The sequence below is a fragment of the Schistocerca nitens genome, chromosome 11 (genome assembly GCF_023898315.1).
Source record: "Schistocerca nitens isolate TAMUIC-IGC-003100 chromosome 11, iqSchNite1.1, whole genome shotgun sequence".
NCBI classification, from domain to species: domain Eukaryota; kingdom Metazoa; phylum Arthropoda; class Insecta; order Orthoptera; family Acrididae; genus Schistocerca; species Schistocerca nitens.
The window spans coordinates 11,298,327-11,322,830 of record NC_064624.1 but is presented as its reverse complement, the minus strand read 5'-3'; the positions used below and the strand labels follow the sequence as shown (position 1 = coordinate 11,322,830).

Genomic DNA, 24,504 nt, shown 5'->3' with positions numbered 1-24,504 from the left:
CAGCAAATGTTGAAGACTGACTGTAAAGAATGGAATAGGAGCATGCACATTAGAACATTGACACAAATCCACTGTCAACTCTATGTAAATGCCCAGACACAAACTGTCATTTGGTTTTAATTAATCATCATCAGTTATCAAGTTTGATGGTCATTTCCACAGCTGTGTGTGTGTGTGTGTGTGTGTGTGTGTGTGTGTGAGTGAGTGAGAGAGAGAGATATTTTATAGCTAAGGGGTTACAATGCATTTTATTGCGGAGCACGTTAGGAAATGCACACAGGTAGCAGACACAAAGCTATTACCAGCACCAGAAACTGTTAATAAATCAACGCCGCAATTTCCCTTTGCAGAATATGTAACTGCTCCAATTTCTAGGGTCCTCCAGTTGAGAAATACTTCATTGTTAGCTGCCTCGCTATTCCACTCAACTACTGAAGTATCGCTCCCTGTAACAAAATATCAGTTCTAAATTTATAGTCCTTGGTAAAGGAGCACCTGAGCTGTGCAACTGTTTGGAGGAGTACATCAATTGTGCAGCTCCCCAACAGTAGGAACACAGAACTGGTATGTTCACAATTTGGGAAACTGCTGTGCCTACAATAATTAAACATTTATGTCAAAAACAAAAGCAGCAAACAGGGAACTGTAACTGTGTTTAACAGTTGCACAAAATGTGATGGATTAGTAGTTAAAAATCATTCAAACTCACCAGGATTGAAACAAACATTACTTCATCAGGAGGAAAGGACGGTAGGATACATGAAACAGTCCTGACCTAAAAGGAAACGCAGTGTGTCATTTGATCAAAGATTTGAAGAACAGTGAAAGGAAAGAGTTTGAGTAACATTCAATTATTGGTAACGATAAAGTTAGAGGCTTTAAGGAACAAGAGAAAAGACGAGGCAGAAACTTGCATGGAAAATTGGAGGTACTCAAATTCAAGGTTAATTAGTAACGGAATTAAAAAAAAAAAGTTGGTAAAAATATTCAAATGCTTCCTGAAATGATTTGGCAAACATACGAAGTAAAATAGACTAGAGAAATATTAGACATGACTTAGAATAATGCTCAAAATAATGTACAGAAGCCACGATGCTAATAAATTTTTGATATAAGAATACCAATGAGTCAAAATACACCAGATGAATATCCTCTAGTACTCATTAAAATTCTAGGATTCTCATTTGCTATACACAATTTCGAGCATCAAATGTTTCTGTAGCCTATTTTATTTCTTGCTTTAAGACAAATCATTTCACAAAACCACTGAATGTTTTTCAAATTTTTATTTTTATTTTGAAGCTTTGTTCAAAAAGCATGAAATATAATATATTTAAATGTTGTTTGGTAAGTTATTAATATTATTAGTACTACTACTACTACTACTACTACTACTACAACTCCTGAGAGTATACAGATCAAGAGAATTTATTCTGTGCTTTCATATTTTTTGACACTTCAATCACATAGCTAGCAGCACCTGTTAGTGAAACATTTTGACTTTTCCTCAAATCACTAAGTTTTTCTTAATTATACTGATTACTTTTTTGGCTAGCTAGACCACACACTTGTCAATTAGATACTCTATTTCTCCATTTCTCACTCTTCATTTGGCTATGAAAATTCGGACAAAAATCCACTGTTATATCTAGGAAGTCATCGTTTTGTTCCTCTGGAACATCTGAGAAAAGACATATGGAGATTTCCAATTATTCATGTGCAGCTTATCCCTGCAAAAAAGTTGCAATATTTTTATCCAGCAAACAGCAACAAAAGACCTCCCATGTGACAATAAGTGCCTTTTCGATTGTTTACTTTAACCAACTGGTGTGTGACAACAGAGTACTGTTTCTATTGCTATTAGCCGGCTATTCCATGTAAATTGAAAACACTCAGTTTTGTTATGTTAGTCAGTGTATGTCAACAAAGCAAACTAAAGAGATGACAGAGAAGCTATATAAATGTGTTGACATTAAAACAAAAATTAGAATTAATTGGAAGACGTGAGAAGGGGGAAATTGTCACAAAACTCGGTGCTGACTATGGTACTGGAATGCAAACTGTATGGGTCATTAAAAACAATAAGCAAAAAAATATAAGATTTTGTAGGAAATGTGATTCTAGTTGTTGACCATCTGCAAGAAAATGTACGATGAGACCTACATTTGATAAATTAGATGCTGCTCTTTTGCAATGGTTTAACCAAAAATGAGGAAAAGGTATCTTTGTTTTGCGCACAATAAATGCAGAAAAAGTTAAATTTTTTCATAGTGTGCTAGGCTTTGACAGAGAACTTAATGTCTCATCTGGATGGCTAATCAGTTTCATATAACTTACTGGACACGGAGAGTGGATTAGTTCAAATGTTGTGCCACCTGACTACTCCTGGCAAGAGGTTCAGGAATTTGTAGAGGAAGACAATTTACAGTGCAGACGAAACTGATCTGTATTGGAAATGCCTACAAACCAGAATTATTGCTTTTAAGAGCGAAGTTTATACTCCTGGATTTTTTGTTGTTGTCATTCGTCTTCTGACTGGTTTGATGTGGCCCACCATGAATTCCTCTCGTGTGCCAACCTCTCCATCTCAGAGTAGCACTTGCAACCTACGTCCTCAATTATTTGCTTGACGTATTCCAATCTCTGTCTTCCTCTACAGTTTTTGCCCTCTACAGCTCCCTCTAGTACCATGGAAGTCATTCCCTCATGTCTTAGCAGGTGTCCTATCATCCTGTCCCTTCTCCTTATCAGTGTTTTCCACATATTCCTTTCCTCTCTGATTATGCACAGAACCTCCTCATTCCTTACCTTATCAGTCCACCTAATTTTCCATATTCGTCTGTAGCACTACATCTCAAATGCTTCCATTCTCTTCTGTTCCGGTTTACCCATAGCCCATGGTTCACTGCCGTACAATGCTGTACTCCGGACGTACATTATCAGAAATTTCTTCATCAAATTAAGGCCGATATGTGATAGACTTCTCTCGGCCAGGAATGCCCTTTTTGCCATTGCTAGTCTGCTTTTGATGTCCTCCTTATTCCATCCATCATTGGTTATTTTACTGCTACGTATCAGAATTCCTTAACTTGATCTACATCGTGACCATCAAACATGATGTCAAGTTTCTCTCTGTTCTCATTTCTGCTACTTCTCATTACTTTCATCTTTCTTCGATTTACTCTCAACCCACATTCTGTACTCATTAGATTGTTCATTCCATTCAGCAGATCATATAATTCTTCTTCACTTTCCCTCAGGATAGCAATGTCGTCAGCAAATCGTATCACTGATATACTTTCACCTTGAATTCTAATTCCACTCCTAAACCTTTCTTTTGTTTCCATCATTGCTTCTTCAATGCACAGATTGACTAGTAGGGACAAAAGACTATATCTCTGTCTTACACCCTTTTTAGTCTGAGCACTTCGTTCTTGGTCATCCACTCTTATTATTCCCTCTTGGCTCCTGTACATATTGTATATTACCCCATCTCTCCCTATAGCTCACTCATATTTTTCTCAGAATTTCGAACATCTTGCACCATTTTACATTGTCAAACGGTTTTTCCAGGTCCACAAATCCTATGAATGTGTCTTGATTTTTCTTTAGTCTTGCTTCCATTATGAAATACAACATCAGAATTGCCTCTCTGGTGCCTTTACTTTTTCTAAAGCCAAACTGATCGTCATCTAGCACATCCTCAATTTTCTTTTCCATTCTTCTGTACATTATTCTTGTCATCAACTTGAATGCATGAGCTGTTAACATGATTGTGCAAATAATTCTCGCATTTGTCAGCTCTCGCAGTCTTCGGAATTGTGTGGATGATATTTTTCTGAAAGTCAGATGGTATGCCGCCAGACTCATACATTCTACACACCAACATGAATAGTCATTTTGTTGCCACTTCCCCCAATGATTTTAGAAATTCTGATGGAATGTTATTTATCCCTTCTGCCTTATTTGAGCTTAAGTTTTCAAAAGCTCTTTTAAATTCTGATTCTAATACTGGATCCCATATCTCTTCTAAATCAACTCCTGTTTCTTCTTCTATCTCATCAGACAAATCTTCCCCCTCATATAGGCTTTCAATGTATTCTTTCCACCTATCCGATCTCTGCTCTGCATTTAACATTGGAATTCCCTTTGCACTCTTAATGTTACCACCCTCGCTTTTAATGTCACCGAAGGTTATTTTGATTTTCCTGTATTGTGAGTGTGTCCTTTCGACAATCATTTCTTTTTCGATTTCTTCACATTTTTCAGGGAGCCGTTTCATCTTAGCTTCCCTGCAATTCCTATTTATTTCATTTGTCAGCAATTTGTAATTCTGTATTCCTGAGTTTCCCAGAGCATCTTTGTACTTCCTCCTTTCATTGATCAATTGAAGTATTTCTTCTGTTACCCATGGTTTCTTCATAATTACCTTCTTTATACCTACGTTTTCCTTTCCAAGTTTTGTGATGGCCCTTTTTTAGAGATGTCCATTCCTCTTCAACGGTACTGCCTACTGAGCTATTCCTTATTGCTGTATCTATGGCCTTAGAGAACTTCAAGCGTATCTCAACATTCCTTAGTACTTCCGTAACCCACTTCTTTGCGTATTAATTCTTCCTGATTAATGTCTTGAACTTCAGCCTACTCCTCATCAACACTTCTTTGTGATCTTAGTCTATATCTGCTCCTGGGTACACCTTACAATCCAGTATCTGATTTCAGGATCTCTGTCTCACTGTGATTTAACTGAAATCTTCTGCATCAACCTGCCTTTTCCAAGTATACCTCCTCCTCTTGGGATTCTTGAACAGAATATTTGCTATTACTAGCTGAAATTTATTAAAGAACTCAAGTAGTCTTTCTCCTCTCTCATTCCTTGTCTGAAACCCATATTCTCCTGTAACCTTTTCTTCTACTCCTTCCCCTACAACTGGATTCCAGTCCCCCATAACTATTAGATTTTCAGCTCCCTTCACATACTGTGTTACCCTTTCAATATTCTCATATACTGTCTCTGTCTCTTCATCTTCAGCTTGCAACGTCACCATGTACACCTGAACTATCGTTGTTGGTGTTGGTTTTCTATCGATTCTGATAAGAATAACCCTATCACTGAACTGTTCACTCTCTGCCCTACCTTGCTGTTCATAACGAATCCTACTCCAGTTACGCCATTTTCTGCTGCTGTTGACATTACCCGATACTCATCTGACCAGAAATCCTTGTCTTCTTTCCATTTCACTTCACTGACCCTTACTGTATCTAGGTTGAGTCTTAGCATTTCCCTTTTCAGTTTTTCTAGTTTCCTACCATGTTCAAGCATCTGACATCCCACTTCCCGACTCGTAGAACGTTACCCTTTCGTTGATTATTCAGTCTTTTTCTCATGGTCACTTCCCCCTTGGCAGTCCCCTCCCGGAGATCCAAATGAGGGACTATTCCGGAATCTTTTGCCAATGGAGAGATCATCATGACACTTTTTCAATTACAGGCATGTACTGTGGATACACGTTGCATGTCTTTGCTGCAGAATGAGGGTGACTTCTAATGCCAGAAGTCTTCATCTGCCAATACTGATTATTAATCAAAATGTAAGCAGTGGTGGGATTTGAACCTGGGACCAAGGACATTTTGATTACTCAACAAAGACACTACCCCTAGACCATGGGTGCTCTGCTCCTGGATGTAAGTTGTCTAAAGAACTCCATTACAATCTTGTCCACCGCTTGTGCTTCTGGAAGCCACAAAGTGAAACTGCTGGTGATCGGGGGGAAGAAAGAGCACGCAAGGATATTACAGCTAACGATCTCTCTGTGCATTATTACAACCAAAAAGGAGCATAGATAGATAGATAGATAGTGAAATTTTCAAAAGCTGGTTCCACAAACTTTAATGAATTCTATGAGAGAAAGGATTGCCACAGAAGGCTGTTTTATTGCTTGGTAAAACTCCCTTCACATCACAATGAAAGAAATCTCATATCTGATGATGGTCTCATAGAAACTAAGTTTTTATCGCACAATGGACCAAGCCGTAACAGCATTGGTACAATGCTGCTACCAGGTTGGTCTACTGAGACTGCTAGTTCATGAGGATGATTTGGTGGAGTTCTGGAAGAAGCTGAGAATTCCAGATGCCATACATCGGATGTATGATGATGATGCCTGGCAGAAAGTCAAGACACACACAAAACTAGTTTGACCACGGAAAATTCTTTCAGCTATAGAAAAAAGTGATTTTCAAGGTTTCCGTGACGAAGAAATAACAACTGCACAGCTAATGAATCTGGCAATAGGGGTAAATAGTTTTGACTATTTCAATGAAGAAAACTTGAATGAGCGGTTGAAGATCCACACATGTGAACCCGGCTTTCACATGAGTGACACGGAAATTGTGACCACAGCTTCACGACAAAACAAACAAAAGGACAGTGAATGTGAAAACAGGGATGAAGACAGTGTCCTAATCATCCATTGTAATGTGTTGATACTCTTCTAGACTATATAGGCCAGATGGAGCTTCAGTACAATGACATTACTGCTGCAAGAAAAATTCAAAATGCCACGTGAAAAAATGTCAACTTCGGCATGCAGTACTTATGCACACAATTTGGACAATCTTTCTGACAAAGAATACACGTTGGAAAAATCTTGATTATTCACCCATCTTCTCCCAGCCATTAACCCGAATAATCAGAAGTATACTGTGCGAGTGACGACAGAGAACTTTGCACCAACCACATACGTCATCGCAAGCCGAGAAAGACTGGTCCGTGAAGAAAGATCGAAATGCTAAGTGGAAACAAGGGAACAGATCTCTGTTGGCCACTCCATACCCCCTGTAATGTTTTTTGTGATTAACAAAGAGACATGAAACTTGGAAGTTTGAATGAAATGCAAATACTTCGCCACCTTCTGTTTCTTAATGCAAACTAAACTTCCAGACATCCCGTGTGATCAAAAAGTCAGTATAAATTTGAAAACTTAATAAACCACGGAATAATGTAGATAGAGAGGTAAAAATTGACAAAATCTCCGACAGATGCGTGTCGTCTGGTGATGATCGTGTGCTGAGCCGCCACTTTTGTCACGCTCGGCCTCCCAGGTCCCCAGACCTCAGTCCGTGCGATTATAGGCTTTGGGGTTACCTTAAGTCGCAAGTGTATTGTGATCGACCGACATCTCTAGGGATGCCGAAAGACAACATCCGACGCCAATGCCTCACCATAACTCCGGACATGCTTTACAGTGCTGTTCACAACATTATTCCTCAACTACAACTATTGTTGAGGAATGATGGTGGACATATTGAGCATTTCCTGTAAAGAACATCATCTTTGCTCTGTCTTACTTTGTTATGCTAATTATTGCTATTCTGATCAGATGAAGCCAGATGAAGTGCCCTCTGTCGGACACTTTTTGAACTTTTGTAGTTTTTTGATTCTAATAAAACCCCACGTCATTCCAAGCACGTGTGTCAATTTGTACCTCTCTATCCACATTATTCCGTGATTTATTCAGTTTTCAAATTTATGCTGACTTTTTGATCACCCGGTATTTTACTGTCCATCTAGGCTGCACACAGGTCAGCCAGAACATTACGATCACCGAACTATATAAATCCGTCCAGAATAGCAGCATCACTTTGCGGGGAATGACACAGTCGGACACGCGCATTTTGCATTTAGTGTCAGTGAGCCTGCTGTCCGTTTGTATACTGGGGGAGGAGTGCAATCCGAGTGCAATCGAGAGCAGATGGTGAGGGCCAGGAGGCTCGGGACGAGCATTCTGGAAACTGCACAACTTGTCACGTCTTCAACACGTAGCAAAACTGAGGTGAAACTGTAACGAGATGTCGTGGGGTCGGTTGGCCAAGTGTCATTACAGATGTCAGACACTGTAGCCTGGGCAGACCGGTAAAACAGAGCAGGCAAACTGTGGCAGAACTAACATCAGACTATAATGACGGGCAGAGTACAAGGGCGTCTGAACACACAGTGCAAACACTCCTAGCGACGGATCTCCGCCGCCGACAACCCGTGCACGTGGCAACGTCGACACCACGGCAACGGCATATACGAGCGAAATGGGCACATGACCGTCAGCACTGGACACTGGCGCAGAGGCAGAGTGTCGCACGGTCTGACGAATCCCGATACATGCCGCGATGCCAGTGGGAGAGTGCGAAGAATCCGCCGCCTGCCAGAGGAACGGCGCCTCGACACCTGTATTGTGGGACGGAGACGAGCTGGGGGCAGTTCCACTGTGCTCTGGGGGTCATTCACGTGGGCATCCGTGCACCCGACAGAGCTCACGTAAGGCACCGCGATGGCCGAGGAGTCTCGAGAGGACGTTAACGAGAGAGATTACCGATTGCTCTGCCCTCTCCAAACTTTTGTCACACATATAGTTACAGAATTTGCAGCTCAGAGCTGAGACACCAATTTTTTGAGCCAATACAAGGCCCTTTCTTAAAGCTTTATTTGCTAGTGCTGTTATCGTATTAACACAACCGTCGGTTGCCGAGAGTGTAGCGGAAGAATCTGGTAATCGGACAGTTGTCGGTTCGAATCTCTCTAGAAGTGACAATTTCTTTTCTTTTTAATTCCGTGTTTCGTAATAAATAGAAATGTTATTTTAAAAATTGAATCACGATTTATTAATAAATATACAGTAGAACCTCGCTAATCCGACCTCGGACGATCCGACTCCCCACTCAATCACACTAGCTAGCCCCTTTCTAATGTTTGTTCGAGTGACTCCTCATCTCCGATGCGGATCAGTAGGCAGTAGACTGTTAATAGGTGCAGTAGTTCGATCAGGTTTAGTGTGGAATAAATTATTTCTAACTTGATCACTAAATGTTATTGAGCATGCAATTGTTTTATAAATTAGGCACAGTTTTTCCCCACTTACATGTTTGATGTCAAATATTTAACACTGTAGTTCATTTACAATGTAACCAGATGTTTCAAGCTGTTTCATACACAGGAGTTGCATTCTTTAAAGAAGTGGAGGTTTCGCTAAGCGGAACTCGTGGACTTCGAATGTGGTAACGTGGTCAGGTGATTGGGCGTCACTTGTGTCACACATCTGTACGTAAGATTTTGACATTCCTAAACATCCCTAGGTCCACTCTCTCCGACGTCACAGTCAAGTGGAAACGTGAAGGGACACGTATGGCACAAAAGCGTACAGGCCAGCCTCATCTGTTGACTTAGAAAGACCGCCGACAGTTGAAGAGGGTCGTAATGTGTAAAACGCAGACATCTATCCGGACCGTGACACAGGAATACCAAACTGCATAAAGTCCTGCAAGTACTGTGACAGTTGGGGGGGGGGGATGAGAAAACTTGGATTTCAGGGTCGAGTGGCTGGTCGTAAGCCACACATCACACTGGTAGGTTCCCAATGGCACCTTGCTCGGTGTAAGGAGCGTTAACATTGGAGAAACGTTGCGTGGAGTGACAAATCACAGTACACAACGTGGAAATCAGATGGCAGGGTGCGAGTATGGCGAATTCCCAGTGATCGTCATCTGCCAGCGTGTGTAGTGCCAACAGTAAAATCGGAGGTGGTAGTGTTATGGTGTGGTCATGTTTCTTATGTAGGGAGCTTGACACCTTGTTGTTTTGCGTGGCAATATCACAGCACAGGCCTACATTGATGTTTTAAGGACCTTCTTGCTTCCCACTGTTGAAGAGCAATTCGGGGATGGTGACTGCATCTTTCAACACGATCGAGCACCTGTTCGTAATGCACGGCTTGCAGCGGAGTGGTTACACTGCAATAACATCCCTGTAATGGACTGGCCTGCACAGAGCCCTGACTTGAATCCTTCATAACACCTTTGGAATGTTTTGGAACGCCGACTTCGTGTCAGGTCTCACCGGTTGACAACAATACCTCTCCTCAGTGCAGCACTCCGTGAAGAATGGGCTGCCGTTCCCCAAGAACCTTCCAGCACCTGATTGAATGTATGCCTATGAGAGTGGAAGCTGTCATCAAGGCTAAGGGTGGGCCAGCACCATATGGAATTCCAGGATTACAGATGGAAGGCGCCACAAACTTTTAAGCCATTTTAAGCCAGGAGTCTGACCCTTTTGATCACATAGTGTAGTATAAAATAAGTTTTATTTCATTCACATCTGAAAGTATATGATATTGCAGTAACAGTATTACTTCTTTGTAAACATGATGTCGGTTACGTGAGTGCCGTTTTTGCGTACATCCTGATGATGACATTCACAACACTTTCGAATGTAATGGCTCGGTGAGTAGATGCAGTATGGTGGTGGGGAGCAAAAAAGGCAGCGAGGGAGCATTGGAGAGAAAATAATGGGCCACTTTCAGTTGCCATAAAAAACTGGATTGGCAAGTATTGCATTTTCATTGTTGCATCTAAAACAATGAGTTGGTGACCACTACTCAGAGCTTTTTGACTCTGTCGACAAAACACCGTACCTGTTCACACTGAAATGAAAACAATCTGAGTGACCTCAGACCGCAAGAACCCCTGAATGAGAAGCAGCGTTAATAGCATCCGCTCGTCAACCTCCGAGCTGTTCAGCGCGCAAACATGCTGCTGCAATTAGTCTTTCAGACCACAGTGTATGAAGAATTCTCCAACTGCAATTGATCCTTGCAAAACGATGCTGGCACAGGAACTGAGGGACAGAGACAGAGACAGAGACAGAGACAGGGACTGGGAAAATCACACAGCAGTGTGTGTGGTCAATCAACTACATATCCCACATGTGGCACCGTTAATAATAAAAATTTCTGAAACTGGGCAGAGAACAATCCTCGGTAGTTACACAAACAACATTTATGTAGCCCTAAAGTGACTGTGTTGTGTGCAATTTCAGATTTTGGCTTTTGGGGCCCGTCATTACTTTGAATGAGACAATGTTACGATGACTGCGAACTCGAAGAGTGATATTGTGAGATGTTAAGAGATCTTAAGGCCCAAACTGGATGAAATTGACAATAGGGGCAATGTATGACATCAACAGCATGGGGCAACAGCCCACACTGCTCGCTGGACAGTGGGGAGGGAGGTATTCCCCGGCCGTTTAACTTCCTTGCGCTGTGACATCAGTCGGACTGCCTGGGCACCCGACTTAAACCCTCGAGATTTTTCACTCTGCGGCTATCTCGGATCCAAGGTATACAATTATTGTCGTAACACTAATGAGCAACTGAAACACACTATTCGACAGGATGTGGACTCCATTCCACAAGAAATGATCAGCCTAGTGATGGATAGCTTTTGTTAATGCCTTCATCAGTGTATACACAACAATGGTATTCACTTAATAGATATATTTTTAAAAAGAAGCAATTACTGCAACTAAAATGGCATTTCATGTATTTTCAAATGAGAATGAAACAAAACTTGTCACATACTTTTTCTGAAATTTATTTAGCCTTGAAATGTGTCAGCTATTTTTGACACACCCTTTATTGGTTCTTTCAGGCTTGGGGTTGACTTTGCAGGTCAGTCTCATCTTCAAAGGCCAATAGCGTATCTTCAGCACACAGTAATGTCCAGGATGCAATTTTCTGCAGATCTTTCTGGTTGTATACACAACTGTAATGAGGAGCAGAGGTAAGACAGCAGATCCCTGACATAATCCTACAGCAGGAGGAAATTGCCTGACAGTCCTGAAGCTGATTGTGTCAGAGGACACGTCATCAAAACCATCAAGTATGCAGATGACACGGTGGTGCTTGCTAAAAATCGAAGACAACTGCAACACACGGTGAACCAGTCGGTGGAAACTGGAACGAAATATGGCATGTAAATCAATATTGAAAAATCAAAAATTATGCATATATCAAAAAGGAAGAAACCTTTGAGGGTAACCATCGGTAATTGAGAACTGGAGCGCGTGAAAAGTTCAAATACTTGCAAAATTTGATGACAAAGGATGCCCACAGTCAAAATTTGAACAAGAATTGCTATGGCCAAAACTGCAGTCAATAAAAAGAGGAATCTGCTGACCAGGAAGTTAAACTTGGAATTAAGGAAGAAACTGGTGAAGTGCTATATCTGGAGCATTGCACTGTATGGAGCAGACACATGGACCATGAGAGGGAGGGAAAGGGGGGGGGGGGGGGGGGAACCTTGAGAGTTTTGAAATGTGGTCTGGAGGAGAATGGAGAGGATCAAGCGGATCTTCAGGTGATGAATAACGATGTACTGAGAAGAGAAGAGTGACATTCTGAATACAACTCTTCAGAGGAAAGCCAACTAGATTGGACACATACTTACTGTTAGACACCGAGGGTTCATACACAAAGTCATTGAAGGGAAAATTAAAAGAACGGTAGGACGAGGAAGAATTCAAATTTTGTCAGAAATTCTCCATACAAAGACACAGACCTGCTACTAGGCAGAATACTACATAATAATAATAATAATAATAATAATAATAATAATAATAACAACAACAAATACATGGTGTATCACAATTAATGGCATAAAAGCATACAGTTGAAATTACATGGTACTAGAAGCAAAAAAGTCTCAGTAAACATAGGGTTGAAAATGCATACCTTAAGAGTTACGAGCAATTTTTAATCTTCGATTCTGTGAAGCAAATCTCTTCTACTGCAATTTGGGAAGTAGTAGTATGGACCAAAACAAGAAAAAATGCCCACTAAACATTTGCTTTAAAATGCATACCTTAAAAGTTATGAGCAATTGTTCATTAGAAGAGTCGTGATTTCAAGTAGCGAAGATGAGCAATGCGCATAGCTCTTAGGATATGCATTTCAGAGCACATGTTTACTGGACTTTTTTTTTCTTGTTTTGGTCCTCATTACCATTTCCCAAAATATGGAAAGCAAAGAGCTTTCAATAGAAGAGATTTGCTTCACAGTACAGAAGATGAAAAATTGTTTGTAGCTGTTAAGGTATGTATTTTCGACCCTATGTATACTGAGCAGGGTGTATACGTGGACAAGGAAAAAAAAATCCCGGATTTCCCGGTTAAAAATACACTTTCTCCCAGATGAAAACACACTTTTTCGCGTTATTAAGTGACAGTATATTTTCCCTCGGAATTGTAAAACTTATCAATCCCTTTGAATGGTTAATATAATAGAGGGAAACATTCCACATGGGAAAAATATATCTAAAAACAAAGATGATGCGACTTACCGAACGAAAGTGCTGGCAGGTCGATAGACACACAAACAAACATAAACACACACACAAAATTCAAGCTTTCGCAACAAACTGTTGCCTCATCAGGAAAGAGGGAAGGAGAGGGAAAGACGAAAGGATGTGGGTTTTAGGGGAGAGGGTAAGGAGTCATTCCAATCCCGGGAGCAGACACAAGCAGACATCTCACAAGCAGACATATTTAAAGACAAAGAGTTATATATGTGTGGATGGATATGTGTGTGTGTGTGTGCGCGCGAGTGTATACCCGTCCTTTTTTCCCCCTAAGGTAAGTCTTTCCACTCCCGGGGTTGGAATGACTCCTTATCCTCTCCCCTAAAACCCACATCCTTTCGTCTTTCCCTCTCCTTCCCTCTTTCCTGATGAGGCAACAGTTTGTTGCGAAAGCTTGAATTTTGTGTGTGTGTGTGTGTGTGTGTGTGTGTGTGTGTGTGTGTGTGTGTTTGTGTGTCTATCGACCTGCCAGTGCTTTCGTTCGGTAAGTCACATCATCTTTGTCTTTTGAATGGTTATGTTTTTATATACGGGCGTAGAATTTCCCGGCACTTTAGTAAATTAAACTCAGCGAAGAAAACCCCTTTAGGAAAGATTTCTGATGTGCAGCAACATGTATGCTGCATATTTTCGTATTACGTAATTATAAATTTGAATTCCACCAAACACCGCATGTTACTTTCCGAACCATTGTAATCGAGATTGTGATGCGCTTTTATAAGCCAGTCATATCTCATGTGACGTGATCTCGCCAGCCGATGAGAGCGGATATTCAGACTCCAGGACATGTGATGTAGTCACCTAATAGCAACATCACTGTTAAGTAGTGCGGATATACAAACAGGAAAAGTTGATTTTTTTAAATTAAAGTACATAGTGTTGCTACAAGAAAACCAAAGCTTTCACATGTAATATTGGTCTCTAAGGTTAATCAGCTGCAAGAGAAGCTAAGCTTTCACATATAATGTTGATATTTTTTGCGCGTGTTACACTTTAAGATAGATCACACAAATGTACCAGGAAAATTTTTAGCCGAGTCCAGTGACTTGTCCTCAAAGTTTTCCACAAATACATTAGCTACTGCAGAGGAGAGCGAGCTTCCCGTAGCACTATCAATATTTTTCCGCGACCTGTTCGTTTCAGTAGTTGTCACAGTGCGCCAGATAACAGATGCCACCACGCTTTGGCAGCTACTATGACGCAGGAAGCCCGTATGTTCGTACGTGTAAAACATTAAAAGATCTTACATTATGTCGCAAAAGAAACAAGACATCATAGGATACTTCAAAAGCATCGGAATTTGGTGAACCATACTAAAATGGCACATTTAAAGTGCATACTTAAAGAGCACATTCGTATGTCCAGATTCCCAATGAAGTAGGCCTCGACCTGATATTGAGCTTTTCCGTGTGGGTTTCGGGATGTAAATTTTCTTGGAGTACCAGTACTGTATTGACTCACTTCTGATTCTTTATTATGGCATACTGCCTTATGTGCTAGAAGATGAAAACGTGCATTAGAAATGCAGCGAGAAGTTGAAATTAGACAATAGTATCGAACTAAACACTTCGTTTCAAACACATTGACTACCTTGTTCTACAAGGCGATTAATGCAAGACTGTCAGAAAAGTGGAAATAAAATAAAATCTGAAACTAATAACTCTGAAGAACCGTATCAGAGAATCACGGCAAGCATTTCGCTGAAGAGCTGCCTCGTCAGAGAGCCGAGAAATGGCAGCGTCGTAGCAAGTATTTGTCAACACTCTGATAGTGCATTTACTTCCGGGTGTAGGTCGGCGTTACCTCGCTAAATTCACTTGACATTCGTTTTCCACATCGAAGACTCGTACGATATAATCCACTGCAAGATGACACAATTAGAAAGTATATTTAATTTCTGGACTCCAAGAACGGCGTTCTTCTCATAAGTAACACCTGTTTGTGTGTGCATTCGGGAGGACGACGGTGAAATCCCGCGCCCGGCCATCCTGATTTAGGTTTTCAATGATTTCCCTAAATCGCTTCAGGCAAATGCCGGGATGGTTCCTTAGGAAGGGCACGGCCGATTTCCTTCCCCATCCTTCCCTAATCCGAGCTTGTGCTCCATCTCTAATGACATCGTTGTCGACGGGACGTTAAAACAGTAATCTCCACCTCCTCTGTTTGTGTGTTTAAGGTTGCGTTTTGAGGCTCAGGCAACATCGCAGTGACTATAGTCTCAGAGGTTCCCTTGTGCGTTGCAGTGCTCGTACTGTAAGACATAGCAGTTCGAATCACGGTAGAACCCGCTGACTACAACCTTTTATTTTCTATTTTAATTAATGGAGTTGCAAACTGCTAGTAAAAATTCCTTATGCGAAATATGAAGAATGCCTTTAAACATCAATCTTCGTCCGATTTCGACTTAGTAAATTAAGTTAATATCATGGATTTCTGCTTTGCAAATTCCAAGGTGTTTCGCTGTAAAATAGGTCCTGAAAAGATTCAAACTGACTGTCAACGATATAAATTTGAGCTTTGTTCGTCATATAGGTCTAACACGTCAGAAGGTTGTTTATGAAGTGCACATGTTCATTAATATAGTTCCCTTCTTCTAAATTTTTGCAATAGCATTTAACTGTAGACGTTTTCTAACACCGACGTTAGCAATTCCTTTCCGTTCTCTGAAACCTTCAAAACGACAAATTTTTCTGGTTTAAAATCTGATGACCTTAACTATCACTTCCGATCAACAATAAATACTTCATGAAGCCATACATGGAACTCGAAATGTGCAGTGTTCCTGCGCTGCTACAGAGCATGCATTGCAAGGTATTCACACAGTTTATCTCATAGACTTACCATAAGGAATGAAACAAGAACTGTAATACACTTGACACCACAGACGCACACTCTGGCTTGACGAAAACATCCAAACATTGACCAAAAGTTGCACAAATAATTGAGTTTGAAAGGAAAAGAAACGAGGTATGAAGCATTTATAAATTCATCGAATGTAGTGAGGTGGTTTAATTTCGTCCCAGTCTATAAAATTAATTTCGGGCCATACTCAGCTCTTGCCGATTAATGTAATATAATTCCCGCCTACTAATTAGGGCGTCTGTCTCCGTTGCTTTTGAGCGTGAATGGAAATTGTAGAAATTTTCTGTGGTGCAACATTTAATAATAAAGCGTTTTAAATCATCAAAAGCGATGAGCGGTAGCAGGCGCTTTCGATAAAGAACGGGGGAGTGCAGCGCCGCTGCTGTCGCCACGGCCGCTGCCAGTAGCCAGCAAATGGATCCCGGAGCTTTGCCGCATACGGCGTCCAGAGGAGGACAGTCTGCAGGAAATCTGCCGCAAAATCGTTACTGGATAACATTTTGATATCGGTGTGTCACAAAGCGAAATAGATTGAATCTGCGCTACCATTACATTCACGTCTTCAGCATTCAGACAGAAGAGGCTATAAAAATATTTTATCCCAGCTGCTCTCGATCCACTGACATTATGAACAGAAACAACGCACGCTACCACTAGACCACAGGCGTAATCAGCGTAGGGTTTCTCTATCATGGGACAAGTTTTCCTCCAGGAAGTGCCGCAGTCTACAGTGTTGCCAGATTGTGCAGATAACCGGACTTAGAGAATTAGCGAGTTGGCCAGTTTTTTTGTCCCATGTCGCGATCGGCGCGGACTTAGCCTCTGAAGCGGCCGGCCGAGTTTTATGTCAAAGAGTGTACTTTCAACTGTATGCATTTATGGCATTAAATACGACACACACACATACACACACACACACACACACACACACACACACACACACACACACACACAGCGCACACGCACCACACGAGACTGTGAAATCCTTTTGTAATTGTAGAATTACTAAAATGCCATGTGTATAGTAAGCTTCTATGAACACAGGTAGATAATGAGAACAATAAAAATAAAATAAATAAAAACAGTATTCGAGTTTCAAACATCGAGCGCAAAAATAAGAAACCACTAAATTAACCACCATTTCACCTTAGAATATCATGCGGTAAAAGGCCCATAAGGTACCTCAAAAACTGTGACCATTGTATTTTCAGAAACAGTCTAGGGGTCATTCCATGCCAAGTGGTCTAGAGCAGGGCTTAACAACTGGCCGGTTTTTAGCACGAGGACTCGCGTCTGCTCAGGCACCTGCTCGCGAGCAGCTGCAAGGTCGCGGAGTAGGGAGGGAGGGGACAGAGGAGAAATGCGCGCGTACGTTTGAATAGGGCCGCAGCGTGCCTATTGAATTCGCGCCAACTGTGTAACGTTTAAAGTACTACGATCAGCTCGTAACAGTCACTTCGCTGGTTAAGAATCATGTGAAGCCGCCGTTGTGTAACCCCAACCATGCTTTCGCAGTTCAACCCCCATTGGGAGGAATTGTATCTGTTTACTGAAAAAGAAGGTGTTGCAAAATGATTAGTATGTCACAAAACGCTGAATTCTTTTACGAAATTTAATTTGCAGCGACATTATATGTCGTACCACGCGGAAGACTACGGACGTGGAAAATGTGATTGACCAGATCGTGCACAGGAAGTTATTAAACTTAAAAGGAAGCTATCCGAAGAAGATCTGGACGATGAAGAAAAATCAACTGAGGCAGCTCTCAGAGTGGGTTACAAAACTGCTCAGCTTTTAGCAAACTCCCTGCGCCCCTTAACTGATAGCGATTTAATAAAGGAATGTTTGGTAGTTGCAGCGGAACATTTGTGTCCATCTCAAGTCTAACAGTTTCGGATTGTGCCATTATCTAACATGACCATTATGCGTCGCATACAGGACATGGCAGACGACGTCCAGAGCCAGCTTGCAAATATCTGTAAAGATTTTATGGCGTATTCTCTAGCTCTGGACGAAAGTGTTGATATCACTGGAACAGCGCAGCTTGCCATATTTATTAGAGGTGTTAATAGAGATCTTCAGGTGAGGGAGGAGCTCCTCGATGTAGTAGCCATGAAGAACACTACAACCGGAGGTGATATTTTAAGTAGTGTTGAAAATATAGGATTGTCGTGGAATTCTTTAGTTTCAGTGTCTACAGATGGTAGAGGCATACACAAAGCTAATAAAATTATGACGCACGTGTACATTCTCCTTTATTTGTTTCATTTGTCGCAGTAATAATTCGTGAGTGATATCCCTGCAGGTGTCCGCGGATTTACATCGACTGGCGGCAGCTGTTGTGTACCCCACGTGACTCTCCCCACTCTCCGCTCTGGTCCGGTAGTGGGGGTAGCGTGCTCGCGCCTTGCTGCTCACAGCTTGCTCCGCGAGCACGTATGTTGTGAAGCCCTGGTCTAGAGGCTCCCACATGACCCTCATGAATTTTGATGAAATTTTGTATGAACATTCACACATGTTCTCAATGAACACTGGTAAAGTTTCAGTTTCAGAAATTCAATACTTTCGGAGATACAGTCACTTGTTTAAGACCATAACACAGCTTTCTATAGAGCGTCCTTGAATTTTCAGCAACTTTGAGATGAGATATCTCTGTAAGTATTTGCATGAAAGAAACAAATCTTGGCCATCTTATACAACTTTTAGAGCTCTTTAAAGTAAAATATTAAGAAAAGGATTTCTGAGCAATTTTCATATAGATAAGCAAAGTTTGGCGAAAAAATAGCTGTTTAAAAAAAAACTATGCGAACTTCAGTTTTCTATATCTCCAAAAGTAATTGTGGGATGTACATGAAACTGTGCACACCGTAACTCACCAACCCAAGGTCTTAGAATATATAATTTCATTCTCCTATTGCTTTCCATTATTTCACAAATCTAGGGTGAAGTTGACGATTTTTCAACAAGTACTAAAAATGGGTTCGCCAAACTCTTCTAAACTATGGTCATTAGAAAGAGCATATTCTAAACTATCTAGAAAAGTGGATTTGGTTTTGCAATGCAAGCATATAAGGCCCTAAAAAGTAGCATCATCAAAGAGGTGCACTGGAAGTTTGAACACATTTTTCTGGCACTCAAATTATACCTGAAATCTTTTATTTTGCCTTATACATGTTTATTAATGTCTGGGATAAGTGAAATAAGAAGTCCTGATGAATAGGACCTAGCTTAAGTCCGAATAGCAAAAGAATAAAAATAGAAACAACGTTATTTCTTAATTGTCACCCCCCCCCCTCCCCCCACTCTCTCTCTCTCACACATACACACAAAATTATTATTAAGAATGAATGTAAATCGTAAAATTTATTTGCATAATCATCTAACTATTAGTTACCTGTTTAATGAACAACATCAGTTTACTGATGGAAAAGAAGTGTATAAATGAGTTGCAATAGTCCATGGTGGCTTAACCACTGCTAGTTTCATTTCACCTGAGAAAACCAGCATTCCCATTGCCATAGGGGTCACGCCCGATAGCTTAGCAACAACAGCCACGGGTGGGTTTCTTTACCACAGGATCCCAAGCCTGATAAGGGTTTCTTTACACAGGTTCCCAAGCCTGATAGTAAAATTATTTACGTGCCCTGTGTAAAATTAGAAGGCACTCTTGGGTCCCTTAGATTGTTTCCTCTAGCCTATTTCAATTTTTGATATGCTACATTAATTTTCTGACGAATATCAAGAGGAATGGTGTATTGCCGGCCAGATGAATTTACTGAAGGAGCGGGAATAACTGCAATAATGTGTGTTCCGGAACCCAGCACTTGTCACTTCTTGGTGGCCAATAAAATGAATTTGCTGGACCATGTGGGTGCACAAGGTTTATTAATGCATCCCTTTGCTCTGTGGAGGTCTCACAGATGTTTCCAATCCACCACACGTTTTCATAGATGCATGCAACATATTGTCCTAGTTGGAGAGCAGACATTAATATGCCTCCTTCATTACTGTGACCCATTTTAGCTAGAAAAGATGAACAATCATTTGAAACTCTGCTGACCTGAATTGTTGTTTCATCAATAGGTAAAAAGTGATGATTTTCTCTAGTGCTACAGTTTGTCCAAGTTTAAACCTCTCTTCTTGTGACAATATTATTTCAATTTCATCTTTACTGACGAAAACAAATTTAATTCCATTAATGTTTTCAGAGCAGAAGTGAAACAGATCTAGGGGAGTAAGAATTTGTCCATTAAGTGGCCGTTGCAAGCTTGCTCTTGCTGCTAACCGCTTTGTTGTACCTCCAATCCCATCACAAGGTGATTTCCCGTGACTAGTAGCAAAAAAATTCCAAAATCACTCTTATGATAGCACAAATTTAGGAAATTCTTGTAATTTTTATATTGAGCACTGGAGCCATCACTGAAATAATGATTGTGGGATATCTGTGCAAACCGGGCTTTTATATATTTGATGAACTGCTTGATAAAAACGTGAACTGTAATAGTGTCACACCGCAAACAATCACTGATAATGCAAAAAACTTAAAGATTCTACTTTCTCATTTTGACAAAAGTAGATGACAAATGGATGAATTGTTGCTTGACTATTGTCCCAGTGGAAGCCTTGCACAGCATCCTGAATGATAAAAGATTAATTTTCTGCAACATCCATTAGGACAACAAGCTCTTCGTCTTTCAGATGACATTTAAGGCCTTTAAGATGCACGCTTTGATGCTTGGAAATGTAATGATGGCATGACAGACTCCATATTTTATTTTTTACATCTTCAATAAATTCATCCACTACCATCTGCTTAAACACAATAACTTCTCGTGGCTCATGATCTAGGAAATAGCTGGCAATTTCAGATGCTATAGCTTCGGGCCCAGTACACCTTTCACAGCGATGTAGCGTGCACTGTTTAGAGTTCAAACCGCAAACTGCCTTGCTGAGAATCTCCTTATAATTTTCACGTATACCAGCTCCGCTAAGCATGAGCTTAACATTTTGGTGAATTGCACAGACGCAAACTGCAATCATTCCAACTGATACTACTGTTACACACCATTTGGGTCTAAGTTCACAAAACTTTGAGAACCCTATTTCTGGACCATTTATATTCTCATAGTTAACATACATTTCCCGTAAATTGCAAAGTCTATCTAAAAGTCTAACTGAAATACTATCTTTTTTTTTTCCAGGGCACACTCATCATCTTCAAAAAAATTTCACGCTCTACTAGCAACTTCTGCTAGTAATTTCCTGCTTTGCCTATTTTCGGGAAGTGCCAGAATGCCCTTCTCTGCCTTAAGCTTCCGAGCATTCTTCACCATTCTTTCGGACACGCCAAACTGAGTTGCTGTTTGTCTGACTGTCCAACTTACACGTGCCAAGGTCAAAATTTGCATCTGTTCTTTATGAATTGCATTCTGCATCTTGGCTTTCAGTTCAGTCAGCAAATGTGCATAGTCGGCACAGTTTCCACATTCCTTAATTTCACTAGCATCTTCAATTTGTCGGTTTACTCTCATTCCATTTACAATTCTGTTTTTAATCACATTTTGAGCCTTTTGAATTTTCTTCTTCACATATTGGGGCTTATCTCTGTAGCTTACTGTTCTCTTCAGGGGTGAAATACCGATAGACAATAAGCTACTACTTAATTCTTCTTTTGGTGTAAAGTCCTCATCAGAATGTGATGATGAGGCTGATAAAGCTTCGTCCAAGTGTTTATTTAAGGTAGTCCTGCAAGCCGGACAAATTTTCTGACCTGGCTTTATGTTATTAACAAGCTGCTTCTTCAACATATCAAAAGCCTTATTAGCCGTTTCAGTATCAAGAGTGCGAATTCCTGCCTTAACATTATGATTCACCTTACCAAAGGGATTGAAGCATTCTCATACTGTGTCAATAACAGGGCTTCATGGTGTAGGAAAACTTGAGAGGTATTGTCCAGCTTTGCTTCAGGACATCGGACCAACAACTCTTTTTCCTCGTCACTAAAATCCGCAAACTATTTTAAAGCAGCTTTTTTGGCAAAGAAAGTGACATGACACTTTGTTTCACTATCTCCTTGCCCAATTGAGCAGGAAGGTATGTTGTTCCCTTCTGCATCCATCTCTAATCAGTAACTAAATAATGTATTTGGCCTCTAAGTGCAAAGTATAATCTGCTTAAATTTCAGACAAATTGCTACTGAATGAAATTATACACAATGTATAGTACCAATGAAAAAATAGAGATATATGCTATAAAAGACACAATCAAAACATTTTTTTGTAAATTAGATTACTTAACAAGCACTTAACAAGCCACACTCAGTCAAGAGAACCCACTCACTATGCTGCAAACACACCACTGAAATACTGATTGTTCCAACAAGGCTCACAATAATGAAACAATCTGATTGTTAAAGTAATTGATGTCATCATATTTTCTATAAACAGTGAATCTTGTGAATTTTCTCTGTGAAACTAGTGGTTATGTATTTACCAAGGTAGTAGGCTAAATTTAAGTGTGATTAAGTACTAAATTAAAACTCTTAGATATTTAACCAACCAATTTCACATGTTTCCCTAATAAAAGGTATCAGGTATAATTTGAGTGCCAGAAAAATGTGTTCAAACTTCCAGTGTGCCTCTTTGATGATGCTACTTTTTAGGGCCCTATATGCTTGCAGTGCAAAACCAAATAGTTTAGAATATGCTCTTTCTAATGACCATAGTTTAGAAGAGTTTGGAGGAAACACTTTTTTGGAAAATTTGATTAAAAATACCCATTTTTAGCATTTTTTGAAAAATCGTCAACTTCACCCTAGATTTGTGAAATAATGGAAAGCAATAGGAGAATGAAATTTTATATTCTAAGACCTTGTGTTGGTGAGTTATGGTGTGCACCATTTCATGTACATCCCACAATTACTTTTGGAGATATAAGAAACTAAAGTTCGCTTTTTTTTTTGAAACAGCTATTTTTTCGCCAAACTTTGCTTCAAATTATATATGTGAAAATTGCTCAGAAATCCTTTTCTTAATGTTTTACTTTAAAGAGCTCTAAAAGTTGTATAAGATGGCCACGTTTTGTTTATTTCATGCAAATACTTACAGAGATATCTCATCTCAAAGTTGCTGAAAATTCAAGGATGCACTATTGGAAGCTGTGCTATGGTATCAAACAAGTGACTATATCTCTGCAAGTATTGAATTTCTGAAACTGAAGCTTTACCAGTGTTCATTCAGAACATGTGTGAATGTTCATACAAAATTTCATCAAAATCCATGATGGTCATGTGGGAACTGTGGTGTCACCGCCAGACACCACATTTGCTAGGTGGTAGCTTTAAATCGGCGGCAGTCCATTAGTACATGTCGGACCCGCGTGTCGCCACTGTCAGTGATCGCAGACCGAGCGCCACCACACGGCAGGTCTCGAGAGACGGACTAGCACTCGCCCCAGTTGTACGGACGACTTAGCTAGCGATGCACACTGACGAAGCCTCGCTCATTTGCAGAGCAGATAGTTAGAATAGCCTTCAGCTAAGTCAATGGCTACGAACTAGCAAGGCGCCATAGCAATTGATAGTTATCGTATGAAGCATGTCTCATCAAGAACGATGTATACAAATGATGGATTAAAGTTAAGTATTCCAGAAGCTACGTACTTTTCTTTATAGCATTCATTACGTATCCTGTTTCAGACCTCACGCCATCCTGCGTGAGCTTATAGTGTGCATATCGGTCTCCTCAAACCACACTGTGTCGGCACTTCTGTCGACACATCAGGAACATTTCTCGATATTAGACCACTTGGCACAGAATACTAGATAGTATCTGAGGAGACTCATGTTCATTCATTTTATCTCTCCTTCCACTGAGGGAAGTTCCTGGGAAATTGGGTGACGGCAATCACCGTGTTCTGCTTGTGGGACAAAACATACCTGGGAATGACGGCACACACTCCCCGGGCTACCGACTCCTGGCGAGTGGGCTGTCGACCACAGACACACCATCAGAGTCGGCGTGCCGGTGGCAGTAGGGCGAGAGAGCGCCGGCAGGGTTACGGCACGGCAGGCCCGTCCTCGTCACCGCTGCACACGTCCGCCGGCTCCCACTGCTGGGTGTCCCCCTGTCGGGAGGGAAATACAGTCACGGGCTGCTCTCCACTTTTTATTACTTAATACTATATGCGACTGAGGACGACAGGAGTACAGAAGTTGGAAATATTACTGCTTTTTGTTTTCACTATGTACTAAATTGAGGATCAGTCGATAGGACATTCCGAGGCAGCAGCTACGGAGAGATGAAGCGGCTCACACAGAATACAGTAGCTCAGAGAGCTGCACCGAACCAGTCTTCGCACTGAATACGACACTGAGTTAAAATTTTTGACCACTCTCCTCTATCATTTTCTATGACATTTTGCTGTAATGTAAGTGCATTTTATTTTGTGGCTATCTTC

The 24,504-nt window shown here is 40.7% G+C and overlaps 1 protein-coding gene across 6 annotated transcripts in view; it reads right to left on the bottom strand.

The window, feature by feature from the left end:
• Positions 1–229: 229 nt before the first annotated feature.
• LOC126213465 (protein brambleberry-like) overlaps positions 230–24,504 on the bottom strand; it is a 204,607-nt gene continuing 180,332 nt past the window's right edge. For 5 of the 6 annotated variants that reach the window (XM_049941241.1, XM_049941243.1, XM_049941244.1 and 2 more), the window contains exons 12-13: positions 23,984–24,171; positions 230–446 (exon numbers count right to left, since the gene is read on the bottom strand). In XM_049941241.1, coding sequence (XP_049797198.1) covers positions 24,012–24,171 — 160 coding nt within the window. In that variant the 3' untranslated portion in view covers positions 230–446; positions 23,984–24,011. The remainder of the gene's footprint in view (positions 447–23,983; positions 24,172–24,504) is intronic. The other variant, XM_049941245.1, reaches the window with a different exon arrangement.